General features: G+C 36.3%; 1 protein-coding gene across 1 annotated transcript in view; it reads right to left on the bottom strand.

The window, feature by feature from the left end:
- Positions 1-17,937, bottom strand: part of LOC121374523 (multiple epidermal growth factor-like domains protein 10) — a 40,144-nt gene that overhangs the window by 16,978 nt on the left and 5,229 nt on the right. Inside the window, exons 4-13 of the mRNA XM_041501626.1 lie at positions 15,826-15,978; positions 15,211-15,357; positions 13,894-14,037; positions 12,633-12,782; positions 11,058-11,210; positions 10,398-10,544; positions 6,989-7,135; positions 4,739-4,885; positions 3,300-3,440; positions 1,104-1,247 (exon numbers count right to left, since the gene is read on the bottom strand). Coding sequence (XP_041357560.1) covers positions 1,104-1,247; positions 3,300-3,440; positions 4,739-4,885; positions 6,989-7,135; positions 10,398-10,544; positions 11,058-11,210; positions 12,633-12,782; positions 13,894-14,037; positions 15,211-15,357; positions 15,826-15,978 — 1,473 coding nt within the window. The remainder of the gene's footprint in view (positions 1-1,103; positions 1,248-3,299; positions 3,441-4,738; positions 4,886-6,988; positions 7,136-10,397; positions 10,545-11,057; positions 11,211-12,632; positions 12,783-13,893; positions 14,038-15,210; positions 15,358-15,825; positions 15,979-17,937) is intronic.

Below are 17,937 nucleotides of genomic sequence, written 5' to 3' on the forward strand. Positions count from 1 at the left end.
AATGTCTTGCCATATTAACAAATAGCATTGTACTTGTTTCATATTCTACACGTTAATAAAGCAGTGAAGGATTAATTCTAAGATACTAATTTTTATTTCTGTGACCTTCATAGATTTAAAGACACAAACTGCACAAATATGTGCAATTTTCATTTGCAAAATCTATCTGAAAAATGTCTAAAATTAACAAACGTTAATCAACAGTTTATTACACTCTAAAGATTACAACAATGAAAATAAAATGTGTGTAAAATGTGTTGTTTTATATTGAGAGGATGAGTGTTTAATCATATTTACTATATAACGAACCGGCAGTTTCTCGCTCAACAACAGTACCGTTTATTTATTTATTTATTTGGATTTTATTTGAATTGGATTTTGCTATATTTTCATTGATGATTTATTCGCAAATTTTCGACGTGTGTATATCTGGTTTCGGTGAACACTGTTGCTCAATTTATCTATTTATCTATTTGTGTCCATTTATTTTGAACGTATATTGAAACGCATTTCCTAAACATAGCTTGTTTCGAATTCCAGGCCTTTTTCGTTTCGCGCTAGTATAGATTTACCCCCCCTCCCCCCTCCCCTTCCCCCTCCCCCCCCCATGTATTTATTTATTTATTTATTTATTTTGTTTTGTTTTGTTTTGTTTTGTGTTTTGTTTTGTTTTGTTTGTTTGTTTGCATATTTATTTATTTATCAATTTATTAGTATGTGTTTTAACCATTATATCTTCTTTCTTCTTCTCCTATAGTTCCCAGTCCTTTCCATTATATGCGTCATAGCAATTGTTTTTGTACCAATCTTTAATTTATACAGAAACATTACAAATGCATTTATGTATCAAATTGTTATATATGACTATATAACATTACTATACAACAAATTAGATATATGTACTTGTATATAAATTATATTACTTTGATGTAAGGCCATGAATTCAAGGCTCCCCAACCTTGACATGGTCAGAATGGACTGGGGGAAATAAATATTTAAAAAAAAAGAAAAAAAAAGAAGAAAAAAAAGAGTTACATTTACATTTACGACCGTCTACGACCGTTCACCCACTCATTTACAAATTATTATAAATTTATGCATACGTTCAGTACAGGTTGCAAGGATCCAACCAGGTTTACAGCCTCCAACACACGCTCCAGTCCGGGAATCACACGGCGAGTTGTCGTCCTTACAGTGTCTCGAACTACAGTCTAGACTACAGTTCATACCATATCTGTGGTCACATTCTGAAATAATCGTGCATGACTTGGTATATTATTCTGTATCTAAGTGTTCATGTTAAACATTTAACAAGTAACATATTTATCAGAACTATCAATGTTGGCTAATGTATATTTTATCATCAATATACTCGCATCGTATATAATACATAGTGTGGTGTGGATAAAACAATACATACATGTATACTTACACAATATTAAACCAGATAGATTTACACGAAAACTAGTTGAATTAACATATACTTTTCTTCTTTGATTGGCCAAATCTGTAATTCATATAGGTCTGCTAGATGGACTTGTATTGTATGTAATGCCTAATTCACATTTGACCTGCGATGGGACTACGGAGCCCGTATCCTGTCCGTATCCCCCTTTCCGTGCGGCCTCCGTGCGGAGGCAGGATGCGGCCGTGAGATTTTCGTACGGATTCACGGGCGCCGCGGCCTCTACGATTTTGTTTAGCGAGAAGTTATACACATTTGAAAAAATCGTAAGCCCGTAGCCCATAGGTGGCATTGCACAATCCCCGCACGGGCGCCGCGCGCTGATCGTACAGCAAATGCAAGAGTTTAGGTGGACATTGGGGCAAAAAAAAATCGTACGGACATTTTAGGCTCTTGGGACAATCTCACGGCCCTCGCACAGCTATCACAAGTTTGCCGCTCGTTGCCCATGCAGTAACCGTGAAATCGCACGGATATTGAGCAGTCATCCCGCGGCAACCCCACAGCGGCCGCACCATGGCCGTGCAGCCGCCTTGAGATGGACCAAACATTTTTCAGATGGGTCATCTCCAGCAGTTCCTTATCACTCGTCTCAGTTCTTCAGAGGAGTCAAAGAAGTCAAAGAAGAAAAAGATGCCGCTGATACCACCCCGCAGGGTGACACTGGCGTACCTCCGGTTGCAGTTCAGGCAGAACAGAAGAATAGAGCAGGTGATCATTGCAGCCCTGGCCGTCCTGGAAGAGCAGCAGGCCCGATAGGGGCGCAGGGAGAGGACGCCTTCAGCTTCTTGTTGGTCCATCTTTCATGGGCGATGTCGTAGAAGTAGGGCCGGTCCTCAAAAAACTGCACAACCCTGTCGTTGATGTCAGCTTCTTCGTCGTCAGGTTCGTCGTCGTCATCAGGCCTCTCAACTTCTGTCTCAGCAGGCTGTGGGTCCTTCTTGGACTTCTTTCCCTTTCCACCTTTGCTTGTTTTAGGTGCCATTGTATTGTTTCTACACAATGTTGAAAAAATATCTTGAACTTCTTGATTGTCAATGTGCGATCGGCAAACACAAGCAGAAATGTGAAGTACACAGAGCTCCTCCTTATACACTTGGGACTCGGACGCTCAAAAACGGCACGGCGGCTGCACGGTCACCGCACGGGTTCCGTACGATTTCCGTGCGGAGGCTGCGGAGACTGCACGACAACTGCACTGAAATTGCACGATTTCCGTACAATCTCCGCGCAGCCTCTGTACGGCTTTGCCCCGGCCTGCCCAGGAGGGCCCGTACGAAAAATCGCACGATGCTCGTACACAATGTGAACACATACGCCGTAGCCCGTAGCCACTTACGATGCCTCAAAAATCGTACGGAAAATCGTAGACCCATTTATCGCACGGCGCCCGGGGCAAATGTGAACCAGACATAAGAAACATGTTTTGAAAACTGAAATAAAAGAGAAGTTTAATATATGCTACTAAAACAGGAAACAAATAAATAGTACAAATTATGGTATCCAAATCGGGACTTTGAGGGTTGCAAATAGGATTAATTCATGCATTTCGACCATTGTTGGACTATATTATTAATTATGATACATTGAAAAGGATTTGTGACCACATTTCCCAAATTAACCCTAAATAGACTATCAAGTTATTTCACACACACACATCTACATTAACATGACTAGAGAACCACCACGTTATATATTTTTCTGTCGCCACAATGTCATAACATGACTCGTATATAATGTGGTTGGCCCCTCTAATATAAAATCCTGGCTACAACAGTAAATGGAACACAGCTTCCAATTAAAATGATTTAGCTGCACAGCAACGGCTTTGTACCTGTACAGTCTACACCCTTCCACCCTGTCTGACAACCTGTTTCACATTTCCCATCAGTCTTATTACAACGTGACTGTCCATTACAGTGTCTGTCTGTACATGACAGGGAACAGTTGGCTCCATACCACGGCCAGAAACAAACTGCAAGGAAAGCACATTTATTAGGAAATGCAATAGTGTATATCAATAGTATTGAGAAACACAATTCTTGTAAATGTTCTAAACACATTAAGGTACAAACGGGTGGATTGTAATTTACATTGTTTTAGTCGGTGTTATTTTCTAGCAAGTTTTCAAATACTATATTTATATTAAAACCGAATGTTAATGCATGTATAGTTCGTACAAAGTTAATATATATTTTATCTTTTAAATTAATTAAAGGGACATTCCTGACTTTGCTTCACTGTAAGATGTTTCCGACTAATAAAACATTTCTATGATTAAACTTACATATTAAATATATTTTCTTGTTTAGAATATCAGTGTCTGTATATTCAATGTGTTTCTGGTCATCTTAATATTTGTAAGGAGCCCAAACTGGATTTTGTCTTGAAATAATTTCGTACGTACGAAAAAACGTATACTTGAGGAAATAAAATGAAATTTAACGTAGTACAAATATTAGAACGATCAGAAACACGTTTAATATACAGCCACTAATATTGTATCCAGAAAAATATATTTGATATGTAATTAGTCGTTACAAAGTCTCTGTTAGTCGATAACATCTTTAAAATTGCAGCAAACTCAGGAATGTCCCTTTAATAATGTAAACACATACGTGTTTCTGTATGTATGCGTAAGTGTGTATGTACATACACACATTCAGGTAGCCATACACCAAGGTAGCTATGGGTCCATCCATCCACATATCCACCCATCCATACGTCCATCCATCGATGTTCATACACACACAGCCATGCACACCCCAGGCGCTAGTGGAGGCGTTAGGGTGGAGGAGGGAAGGAAGGAAATGTTTTATTTAACGATGAACTGAACACATTTCATTTACGGTTATATGGCTTCGGACATATGAATAAGGACCACACAAATATTGATAGAGGAAACCCGCTGTTGCCACTTCATGAGCTACTCTTTTCGATTAGCAGCAAGGGCTCTTTTATATGCACCAGCCCACAGACAGGATAGTATATTCCACGGCCTTTGTTACACCAGTTGTGGAGCACTGGCAGGAACAAGAAATAGTCCAATGGGTCCACCAACGGGGATCGATCCTGGACCGACCGCGCATCAAGCGAACTCTTTACCACTGGGCTACGTCCCGCCCCTGCCAGGGAGGGATGTGTCCATATATATATATATATGTGTTTGTGTGTGCGCACGCGCACGCGTGTACATGGGTCGACCCCGTAACCGTCCCCTGTAATAACACACACACACACACACACACACACACACACACACACATTTTATACCTTTTGAACAATCGACGTCTTTCCAACCCGGCTGACAACCTCCTACACACAGTCCAGTGTTAGCTTCACATGTCGAGTTATTAAGACAGTGACGATCAGCACATCGCTTGCCACAGTTATTACCGTAAGTCAGTCCTCCTTTACAATCTGTAATAGAAACCATAATTATGTATCATAGTTTGTGATAGATAGAGAATACTACATGCATGACCGTTCGATATCATTTGTCTTATGACGGGTTGTTTTAAAACGTATGTAACGAGCGAAATCGAGTTGCATACGTTTTTAAATGAGTAGTATGATAAATGTTATCTGACGGATAGGAATGTAGTATTCTAGTTTTTACATATCTTGGAAACAAAAACAGATTAAAAATAAATTTAAACACCTTTTCAAAATAAACATATTTATAGAGTGTCTCAGACAAGTCAATTTCAGGTTAAATTGTACGTGACAGAGGGATCGGTTCGACCCAATCTGATTACAATTAGCTCTACTGGTCTACCAGTAGATGTAACAATATTGTGTAGACTCCCGTGTCCAGGTGACATTTCATCTATAAATAGTAATTTAAATATCAACCAATTACACTTCGTTTTTTATAGCGTTATTCGGGAGCATACAAATTCTACAAATATTGGGCGAGACTATTTATGCTGTAGGCGAACTTGTTGGTCTATTTCAACATTAAAAAACAGAGGGAAAAGTATAGTAGTAAACTCTGGATTGTATACTAGTATAAACAGAATTTATGGCTATACCATCACGGAGGGTTTTTTTTTCGTCTTGAAACGAATTTTATATAACATGTTATATTGAAATTAGTTTCCGGCATACTTCGTAATTCACCCGAATCATTTCGTATACCCTCGGCATAATCCCGAATGTTTTCAAATTATTTTCAAATCACGTTTTGCAAGTAAGGTTTTGATTGATCGAATGCAAGGTCAACTGACAGAAGCTCCAACGGGGTGCTGTTAGATCCACAGGTAATAAACCAGTGAGCTAATTTTTAATTGGATGGTATGACATTGGTAACCTGGTCATCTCCTATAGCAGCCAGTCGTATGTTTTTAAAACGGGTGTGTAAGAATAAAATTATAATGATAAAAACGATGTGTGTATAAATTTGAAATACCATCTGTCATGAGTATAAAACAAAATACTGCCCATTAAAGGAACATTCCTGAGTTTGCTGCATTGTAAGATGTTTACGAAAAATAAAATATTTCTACGATTAAACTTACATATTAAATATATTTTCTTGTTTAGAATGTCAGTGTTTGTATATTCAATGTGTTTCAGCTCGTCTTAATATTTGTAAAAGGCCCAAACTGGATTTTGTTTTCAAATAATTTCGTAAGTACCAAAAAAAAAATATTTTAGGAAATAAAATTAAACTTAACCTAGTACAAATAGTAGAACGATCAGAAACTCGTTTAATATACAGCTACTAATATTTTAGACAGAAAAATATATTTGATATGTAATTACAATAGTTAAAATGTCTCTGTTAGTCGATAACATCTTAAAAATTGCAGCAAACTCAGGAATGTCTCTTTAAGGTTAGAAACATGCGGCAAACAGTTGATATTAGGATGTACGAGTGATATGTAATTTACAATATTAAAAATATTCATTGAACAGGTCACATACAATTATTTCACTCGATCAAATATAACTGAAAAGGGACCTGGAATATGATTCATCATTTTTCTCTTTTCAAGTCAGCTTGACAAAATTTAGACTTTTAGATGGTATATACTGTTAATTGTTATACAAAGACATACATGTGTTTACTTTTCCTCTTTTTTATCCCAAATTGTATAAATTTTCAGACATTCATTTCAATCCACTTGATATATTTATTATTTTGTTAGATACATTTTAGGTGGTGTACATATAGCGAACAATAAAATATACGTGAATATTTTAATAACAAAACATTAAAGACAATATTAATTCCGTAAATAGACTGTCAAAATGGGCATTACATATACATAAGATAATTATAATTTTTAATAGACTCAACAACTAATGGAATTGAAACTGAATAATAAATAATAATACTAATATGACTCATACATGTTGTAGGTTAGTGGCATTGCGTTCATTTGATATACATATTTCCGCCTCTTATTTTTAGTACTAGTATGTCATGTAGATTACACCAAGCAATACTTTGCCGGAAATAACAAATATGCCAAAGCAAGTCCTTTTTATAAATTAATTTTGGTCTAGGATGATTACCTGTGCAGTCAATGCCTTGCCAACCAGATTGACAACCATTGTCACATGACCCATTTACTGGATTACATGTTGAAGATGAGCTCCTCTTACAGTGTCGAGATGAACACTGTAGTGAACATCTTGGTCCATAGCGCTCAGAGTAACAAGCTAAAACGATAGAGATTATGAAACAAAATACCAATATGCCGATTATTATTCTGTAGACGATAAAAATACTCACTACGGTATGATAGGAATACAAAACAAAAGGTAACACTGTTATTCACTGGATTACTAGCAGGCATTATTACACAATATTTTAGCAACAAAATGTGAGTTCCCATTAAATATCATAGATCTTATAAATTGTTTGTGAGGAATTTGCGCTTACACAGTTCGATCAATAGCGCATAGAATTACAAAGTAAACAATACAGATTATGAAACAAATGCCAATATGTCGATTATTGTTCTGTAGATGACCACAAATATTGACTAAGGTATGATAGGAATACAAAACAAAAGGGTAACTGTGTGATTAATTGGATTGCTACCAGATATTATTACACAATATTTTAGCTACAGAATATATGCATAATAATAACTTTATTCGCATTTGGCCTAATGGGCCTTGAATCCATAATATATACATATATACAGAAATATATTGTTAGTATACAACTTGTATAACGTAAAATCGCATTGACACATAATTCGGTTACATTAGTGACATAGCGCGTATGAATGAATGAATGAATGAATGTTTAACGACACCCCAGCACGAAAAATACATCGGCTATTGGGTGTCAAACTATGGTAATGGGAAAAACAAAGTGATGATCAACATCAATATAAAAATTCAAAAACAGTGTAAAGAACTGTGCAAAAACAGTGTAAAGAACTGTGCAAAAACACAAATATCACAGAATTTTACGGATACTGAATATTACTCAAAAACTTTAATTTTGTGCTGTATTGGCCATTCTCAAAGAGAATGTTACACCCCTGCACCACGGTGAGGTTACAGCACACGCAGGGGCAGCGCGTATGAGTATTAACATGATGTTTATAAAATAAATAAATACTAAATTATAGATACACATAATAACTATAACAAACTTTCTTCTTACGCATTCACAATCAAATGCAGGGAAAACTTAATTGTACAAAATTATGTTTCTTTTTTCAAAGGCTTTAAAACAATAAAAAGCTAATCGTCTTACCATTCGTTCATTTTTGTTATTTAACAATTCTATAAATTTTAACATACATGTTTGTAATATTTTGGTATGTAATGTCTGATTGATATGTACATACGACAAACAAGTTTAGAATGGAATTCATTTTCTTTAAATATCAAGTAACACAGTTACGATTTTCCAGTGCAATCGGGTTAGGATTTGCCCATCTTCCCGTTCAATTAATAATCTATGAGCAGCAATGCGAAGTTCGTTAAATCAGTTTTATACTTTCCAACAGAAATACTGTCTAAATATGATTTATAAGAAATAATATTTAATATATATGTAACCTCGGGTAGTGAAGACAATAACAAGATTTGTTTCCACAGGTTCATTTATTAATGATGATCATATGAAAAACCTGCAATAACAATAATACATTTCTTATAATCGTGTTTAAATCAATATACTAATAATAATAATAGAGATGTTCAATCATTCACTCACTCATTCTTTCATTCACTCACACCTTCATTCATTACAAACACCTGTGCATGTACATGTCTATATAAAAACATATTTCATACATTTGTCTTATATCAAATAAAATATAACAGTCTGGTATTAAATATTGAGTTAAAATATGTTATTATAAAACATTCACTTACCAGACATCTCGTTCTAGTTTGCACTAAAACTCATGTGAAAATATAATAGTTAATCTTTGACTTTGCAGTCGTAAATTGAAAGATGTTGTTCAGATCAAAGCAGAACAAAGAATGAGATCGGGTGTGGTTAATTTGGCGGGAACAGGTGGACAAAATACCCAACATGCAGTGCTACTGTCCTAAGCGTCACTGAATTCAGTCAACCGTCACCTGTCACTAATTACACGTGCCACCGAAAACATACCAACCCAATATCCAATCTAAACCAACCAACCGATAACATTACCCTCACTATTAATATATAAACTGTAATAAGGTAAGTGACTAACGACAAACAATTAATGCCCTAACTATCTAATTAATAATATATTAAATAGCAAAAACTACACTTGGTTACATATATATCGGTATAGTGATGCTTTTGAAGAAAGGTATAATCTCGAATGCCAACCCTGTATAAACATATATTTTAATATTCGCTCTAATAATAATAAAAACGGCATTTCATTCCCTACACCCTGATTTTGCCAGACAATAGAAAAGCCAGTATATTTAACAAATTGCTAACACGAATAGCCCAGTGATGTACAATGCATTAATGGGGAAGTATCAAACTTGTATAATTGAAATATTTAATAATTTTGTGAAATGTAAAGATGATACCTTGCATTATAATATACTACAAAACATTACACTCAAATAGTTCCAGTTGATACTATTATTTTATAAATTAAATTATATTATTGCACACTCCAATAAGGGTGACCAACATGTTAACACATAACGCCACAGTTTAAATTCGAATTGCATCTTCATCTTGATAAAAAGGCTGGCTGCTGTTGTAATTGATGTAATGCATTTACTTTTTGTTTTGCTTTTGGAAATGATTCTCAAGGAAACCACTGTTTTAGCCCAGTGGCAACACATTATACTTTTGATATTCTCGAGTTAATTATACAAATGTTATACGTAGAATCGATTAAGATATAGTTAGTTATTACAACTATATGTAAACATCGCGATATATGATACTTGTATCTTTAAGAGACATCATGGTAGTTAGTTCATAATGTTTGAATAACATGCTTCTCTTTTTGAGAACATTTATTACCGGCCTGATTCTACCTGCACCGGTACCGGCCTCGGTGGCGTCGTGGCAGGCCATCGGTCTACAGGCTGGTAGGTACTGGGTTCGGATCCCAGTCGAGACATGGGATTTTAAATCCAGATACCGACTCCAAACCCTGAGTGAGTGCTCCGCAAGGCTCAATGGGTAGGTGTAAACCACTTACACCGACCAGTGATCCATAACTGGTTCAACAAAGGCCATGGTTTGTGCTATCCTGCCTGTGGGAAGCGCAAATAAAAGATCCCTTGCTGCTAATCGGAAGAGTAGCCCATGTAGTGGCGACAGCGGGTTTCCTCTCAAAATCTGTATGGTCCTTAACCATATGTCTGACGCCATATAACCGTAAATAAAATGTGTTGAGTGCGTCGTTAAATAAAATATTTCTTTCTTTCTTTCTGCCTGCACCGCACGCATAGATCAATAATAAAACCAGTATTTACACCATATGCCTACCTTGTGAACAGTCTGGTTCTCTCCATCCTGGTCGACATCCTCCTACACATCTCCCTGTCTTCGTGTCACAAGAAGAATTCTGTAGACAGTGACGACCAGCACACTGATTCGTACAGCCAGAACCGTAGGCTAGTCCTTCCTGGCATTCTATAACACAGAATATGTTTTCAAATAAGTCCCCAACCAGCATTTAATGAAACTCGTTGTTACCATGAACGCTTTTCATGTATACAAAAGCGGACGCTGGTGCGGTTGCAAATGCAGTAAACCGATAGTATATCCACATTATGAGGTAGGTGTGTGTGTGTGTGTGTGATTTAAGTTGCAATACTAATGCTACTTATTTCTAATTCACAATTCACTACGATGGATCAGACGTAAATGTATCAACAAGCGAATTTAACCATGCGGTGGCTGCGAGCCGTTATCATACTACAGCCACTCTCAAACATAGACAGCTATTCATCAACGACGATAACGAAACTGAAGTGCTTAACAAAAATGAAGTGCTAAAACGTTGTTGGTGCTTATGTGTTTGTGAATGTATGTGTCACTGTGTGTGTGTACGTGTGTGTGTTTGTGTGTGTGTGTGTGTGTGTTTAGGCCATCTGATGAGCTAATATTATACAGTAAAATACCTTTCATTATGAACTACAATACCTTGTGTACAGTCGTCCCCCTTCCATCCTGGTTCACATCCCCGAGAACATTTTCCAGTATCTGTAGGACACTGCGACGAGTATCTAGAATCACAGTGACGAGTAGCACACGACTTGATACAGTTAGAGCCGTACGTTACACCCCGGACACATGCTATACAGAACAGAGAAATAATATTTTAAACGCTACTACTACTACTGTTGCTACTACTACCACTACTACTACTACTACTACTATTACTACTACTGTGGCTATTACTACTACTGTGGCTATTACTGCTACTACTATTTCTAGTACTACTAATACTACTACTATCACTTACTACTACTACAACTACTATTACTACTACTATTACTACTGCTACTATTACTACTTGTACGGCGACTACTACTATTACAACTATTACTACTACTTCTACTAGTACTACTACGACTAATTATATTACTATTACTACTACGACTACTACTATTACTAACACTGCTATTACTACTATGTCAACTACTACTAAATTAATACTTGCTATTGTAATCGTTGGAATTCTTTCTATTTATTATTCCAACATTTCGTTCTATTTATTTTTGTTTTCGTCCTTATATTCAAATAATATTCAGGCACGCTTTCCTAGGCACACGACTTTATTAACCTTTTATTCTTTTTCTGATTTAAGTTTTGTTTTGCAATGTTTTAATTTTACAAAATGTTTATAACAGGCGCGTGTACTTCTAATGCCACATATAACTAAGCTCCCTCCCCAGTGGACAAAGAAACTCACCAATTCGGGCAACACAGTTGTCAGACTACGATTCGTAAGGGGGGTGGGGGGTGGGGGGGGGGGGGGGGGGATTTATCACCATTTTTATTTTCAATATTTCGAAATGGTCTTGAAGATTTTTGTGTTTTATAGATATAGATACTTCTATGTTGAAGGAAGGAAGGAAGGATGGACATGTTTTATTTAACGACGCACTCAACACATTTTATTTACGGTTATATGGCGTCAGACATATGGTTAAATACCACACAGATATTGAGAGAGGAAACCCGCTGTCGCCACTTCATGGGCTACTCTTCCCGATTAGCAGCAAAGGATCCTTTATATGCACCATCCCACAAACAGGGTAGTACATACCACGGCCTTTGATATACCAGTCGTGGTGCACTGGCTGGGACGAGAAATAGCCCAATGGGCCCATCGACGGGGATCGATCCCCGACCGACCGCGCAAATATAATGGGAATTGTTTTTTAATGCAAAGCAACACCTTGTAGACCAAGGTCAAAAATCACTTTTTGCAATATACCAAGCGGGCACTTTACCACTGAGCTACGTCCCGCCCCTTCTATGTTGACGCCTGTTCTTGTCATATATGTTAGTTATTGGAAATGTCCTCTTGTTACACATTGCAATGTGTCTCAGTGTTGTTTAACAAAACTTGAAAAAAATCTAAACCACATAATTTAGTTTACGCATGCTTGAGATCAAACTCCATGATGTAATGAGAAATCGCAAGCAACATACAATAAAACTGGCTTGTACGTGTAATATGCATGCATATGCAGAATTTTTTTTGGCTACATTTTGTACAATCAGCTTCCATCCAGCCAGCAGTACATCCCCCAGCATCACAGGCTCCTGTCTTTATATCACAGGATGTAGATGACACACAGTGACGTTGATGACAGTATTTCATACAGTTTGGTCCATAGTTGTGTTCACTCGAACATGCTGTAAAAGCAGACATTGGATACTTTCATATATAACATCCATGACTGACAAAAATAACTGGTTAGGTCCTCTGTGAGAAATAGCGTAGTTCACTAGTTCGTATTTATTTTCTGATTTTATGCCTGTCGTTTTTTTAATTCGTTTTATTTTGTGCGGCGTATGTATGTGTGTGTGTGTGTGTGTGTGTGTGTGTGTGTGTGTGTGTGTGTTAAACATATAACAGGTGTAATGTATATGTCGGTATATCTTGAACAAACTATTATCTCTTGATTTATAGACTATAGTTCATTTTTGTAGCTTAGTGTCGACTAGTGTGGTACAGAGTAGTTTAGTTTGGTGTGGTGATGTATAGTGCAGTGTAGTGTGGTTTAATGAAGTATAATGTAGAGTAGTGTAATGTACTATATGCGTAGTAATGTATATAGACAACATACTACAATACAGTACAAGAAAATATAATATAATATAAACGAACGAAGGAACGTATAAAGTGTTTGGTTATTTCACTTTATGTGCGCCTAGCACTAAGTTGCACGTTGCAATTATTATGTTTTTTAACACAAGCCCCGTAGATCCTGGTGACAATCGATTTTAGAAATTGTTATCTAGGGGCATAATCAGGGGATGGGCACCTCATGGAGTTGCAAATGAAAATAAAATATGTCAGGTAGGATCCACGAACATATTGAAAGTGCTAAGATGTTGGAAATTGTGTTATTGAAATCGTCAGATGCTATTTTCAAAACTGATTTGGAACTGGACAAAGTGATCCACAACTGGCGTAAGGTTGCCAGTTCGCACTACACTGCTTGTGGTTTCAAATGTTTACCTAAAGGTACATTTTATATTGCCGTTCATTTATATTGTTGATTATCTTTATTTCGAAGCATTTATTTTAAAGTCATACGCGTTTATGTTTAAAAATTTACACTTTTTGTGTGAAGTGAGCTGGAATTAGCGCGTCACCTGTGTTTTGTTGGTGTAATTGTTTACATATCAGTCATTGCATGTGTTTCACGTATATAACTATCGAAAATTATACTTGTATAAGTACATAATCGCATTTATACAATGCATTTACTCACAATTATTTTTAAAATGTTTCCATTACCTGTCGTGCAGTCAGTCCCCATCCATCCGGCCTGACATCCATTAACACATACACCGGTTATGTGATGACATGTCAAGTCTCCCTCACACTGTCGAGCAGAACATTGCAGAGAACACGCAGCGCCGTATTTACCTTTACTACAAGCTGAAACAATTTGTTGTTGTTGTTTGTATTGTCATAGTGAAACATTTGCAACTATATTCAAATGCAATTTATATATAATTGGCTGTACGATTCAATTAATTGTTATTGTGCCACCTGACAATTTAGCAATAACTTAGTCTTTAGTTAAAGAGGGGCTAGTAATCAGACCAATTAGTGTGAAACTAAATTACAGCAATCAAGAACATTATGAATTTTAATCGCTGCCCCAGCTGATACCCAATGTGCCAACAAACGTATCTATTTATTATTATGTCCAAATCGGCAGCAGTTAGTAGATTACACTGTGTCATTTGATAAAATAATGGGTATGTGACAACTAACGACACAATTCCCAAAAGAGGTCTTACCCTGGGTATGTTTCCTAGAGCAACACTAGTGATAAGAAATAAATTCCCGAAACACATTAACATGTAACCATTTAAGCCGGGTCCTATAAAATAGACCTAGAGAGACCCAAGTGAGAAGCGAAAGATATAGACCCAGATACACCAAAGCGGGGCCCAAGGACAGCTCTGCTGTTCATTCCCTTGGGGTTCTTAGTCGCTGACCGTAGACATATATTATCTGTATCACAATGTTGTTAACTTGTTAATCATAATTTATGTTGGAAAGTGAAATAGAAACTACATCACCAATTTTTGACTTCTGTTATTCATTTAATATTCCGCAAAAACAACACAAAGAAAAGAAAAAGAAAAACTACAGTGTGTATAAAAGTAGAAAAAGTACTCTGTGTTAGTATTTTCAAAAATTATTATCATGGTGTGTTTATGAGGAGTGATATTGGGATAGTGTCAGATCGTAATATGTTAAATATACAAGAGAATCCATGAATGTGCAGCAGTCTGGAATCGAAACTAGTTGCTGGTATTGGCATTAAAGAGTAAACTAACATATACAATAAAGACTATTAAAAATTAAAAGCGTTTCTTTCGTTACTTTCGTTAACATTTAGAAACTGACAAACCATTATGTGTACTACATACTAATTTAAAAAATACAAATGTAGCAGTGACAAATAGCGTGTTTTTGCAGTTGTGCTGAAAATAAAACATCTATATCAAACCCGTTTGAGCACATGTTCCGGATAAATTACTAGTATATTATAGAACATGCTATTATGGTACCGACGATAAGACAATATATCTATACCTTGAGCACAGTCGACTCCTGCCCATCCGGGTTTACATGCACCGTCACAGGCGCCTGTCTCTCTACTGCAGGTTGATGATACAGCACAATATCGAAGATGACAGAACTTATTACAGTTATAGCCATACTTGGTATTTTCCTGACATTCTGTAAAAACAAGGTTCTGAAATGTTCATATTGCCATTAAAATTGTGTTATTAAAATCCTTAGTAAAAGTAAATGAGATAAAGATGATATCATATCTCCAAATTAAAAAAAAACCCTATAAACATATGTGTTTAAATAATAATTAATATGTATAAATAGCAATATCATTTATTATAATAACAAAGATGTCCAAGTAACAACGCATCGTGGTAGGCTCACTGTCAGTGATGACGGTGAAAAGTGCGATCATTAAAGTTAGCCACATATTACAAACTGGAAACATTTCTTAATTGTCTGTTTGTTTTCCAAAATGCATATTATTGTTTTCACAATCTAATTAGCAACATGTATAAACCATCGAAGGTATATTACGACCAGAGTATTTAAACATGTACTTTATTTACATTTACTATATTTACAATTAGCAAGTATTACTAGTTAAACTAATGACTGAAAAAAATCATATACGTTGTGTACAGTCGCCTCCCTTCCAGCCAGGTTGACATTCCTCGGTACCACAATCTCCTGTTTCTGTACTGCAGGGCGGAGATGAAGAAACACAGTGTCTGTCTCGGCAATTATTGTTACAGTTAGCTCCATAGTTGTCTCCCCGTGTACACGCTGGAGAGGAAGAGCTAATGTTAGTCCTCTTCATGTTAAAAACACAGCGTATGTCTATCTAGCCCGAGTACTCTGACTGTCAATCTAATTAAAATTAGCTCCACTATTGCATGTGGATCTAACACCAGCCAGTTGGAGCTCATGTCCACCAATCAAAACCTTACTTGCAAAATCATGCCAGTGATTTAAAAATAATTTGAAAACATTCCGAATTATCCTGAGGGTATACGACATGTTTCGTGTGAATTACGAATGCCTTAAACATGTTTTATTTTATAAAATAAATAATTTGTAATGTAAAACTGAAGATTGATTTAGTTGGGTTTTTTTTTTTTTATAAATAAATAAATAATTTTTAATGTAAAATTGAAGACTGATAACCTATCCCGTACGTATTGCTATGGTTCGCTGTACTGCGGCCACTAAAATAGACTCGCCCGATATTTTTAGAATTTGTATGCTCCCAAATAACGTTATAAAAGGCGAAGTGTGATTGGTCAATATTTAAATTATTATTTACTTACGAAATGTTACCTGGACATTGGAGACTACGCAGTGTTGTAACAATCCGATTAAAATTAGTTCTATTGGTCTAAATAAGGCATTCGTAATTCACATGAAACATATCGTATAACCTCAGGATAATTCGGAATATTTTCAAATTATTTTCAAATCACTGGCATGATTCTGCAAGTACGGTTTTGATTGGTGGACATGAGCTCCAACTGGCTGGTGTTAGATCCACATGTAATAGTGGAGCTAATTTTAATTAGATTATCTAACTGTAAGAGAGCTAGACGGACAAATACGCTCTCATTACAGTCCGAGACCAAGCTATGTATTTTTTTGGCAATTCCCGACAACCAAAAAGTTGGCAAAGATTTCCGCTCTAATATCACAACAATCCTATATTTGACGTTAAATGCTTTTACATCGATAATTTTCGAGTTAATTGATTAAAAAAACATGCACATATTAATCACTAATACACACACTACAGAAAGAAACCCGACAGCACCCACATTCAGCTAGGCTTCTGCAAACTCCGGACAGCAGAATTCTAAGTTCGCCGACCTATATCGTGACGTTGCGTCACATGATCGCCCACTCAGCCATTCCGTCTACTAGGCGGAATCGGCCAGTGGGCGATCACGTGATCTACGTCACGAAATAGGTCACCGAGCTTTGTAATTCTTGCGACGGAGTGTCACGAAGCGTAGCTGAATGTGGGTGCTGTCGGATTTCTTTCTGTACTATGTGTATTAGTGATTAATATGTGGATTTTTTTAAATCGGTCAACTCGAAAATGATCGATGTAAAGGTATTTGACGTCAAACATAGGATTGTTGTGGTATTAGAGCGGAAATCTTTGCCAACTTTTTGGTTGTCGGGAATTGCCAAAACAATACATAGCTTGGTCTCTGACTGTAATGAGAGCGTATTTATGTCGAAATGTCCGTCTAGCTCTCTTACAGTCAGAGTACTCGGACTAATGTCTATCATACCAATTATCTCAGGTATAACGTTAGGAGCTATTGCTAGATAAATATACTTGTTAAACATTGTATTATGAAATTACACTCCCAAGACGTTTTAAATTGTGTTGCAATGAAATGAAGAGCTGTTTAAAAACAAAATACTGTCCTTAAATGTCACCATATACATCATCATATACAACGACCTTGGTTATGTAAATTAAAGACAGAAATGTTTTATTTGACACACAACACATATTTTAACTACGGTTATATGGCGTCGGCCATATAGTTAAGGACCACAGATATAATTAGAGGAATTTGCAATGGAGCATTGGTTGGAAAGGACAACAATTGATAGGTGGAATAACGGAGATCGGTTCCACAGCCCATCGAAGGAAGGAAATGTTTTATTTAACGACGCACTCAACTACAGCCCATCGGATCTTATGCATGTATTATATTTACTTTATTCGCCTGTTCA

This window comes from Gigantopelta aegis, chromosome 6, assembly GCF_016097555.1.
Source record: "Gigantopelta aegis isolate Gae_Host chromosome 6, Gae_host_genome, whole genome shotgun sequence".
NCBI lineage: Eukaryota > Metazoa > Mollusca > Gastropoda > Neomphalida > Peltospiridae > Gigantopelta > Gigantopelta aegis.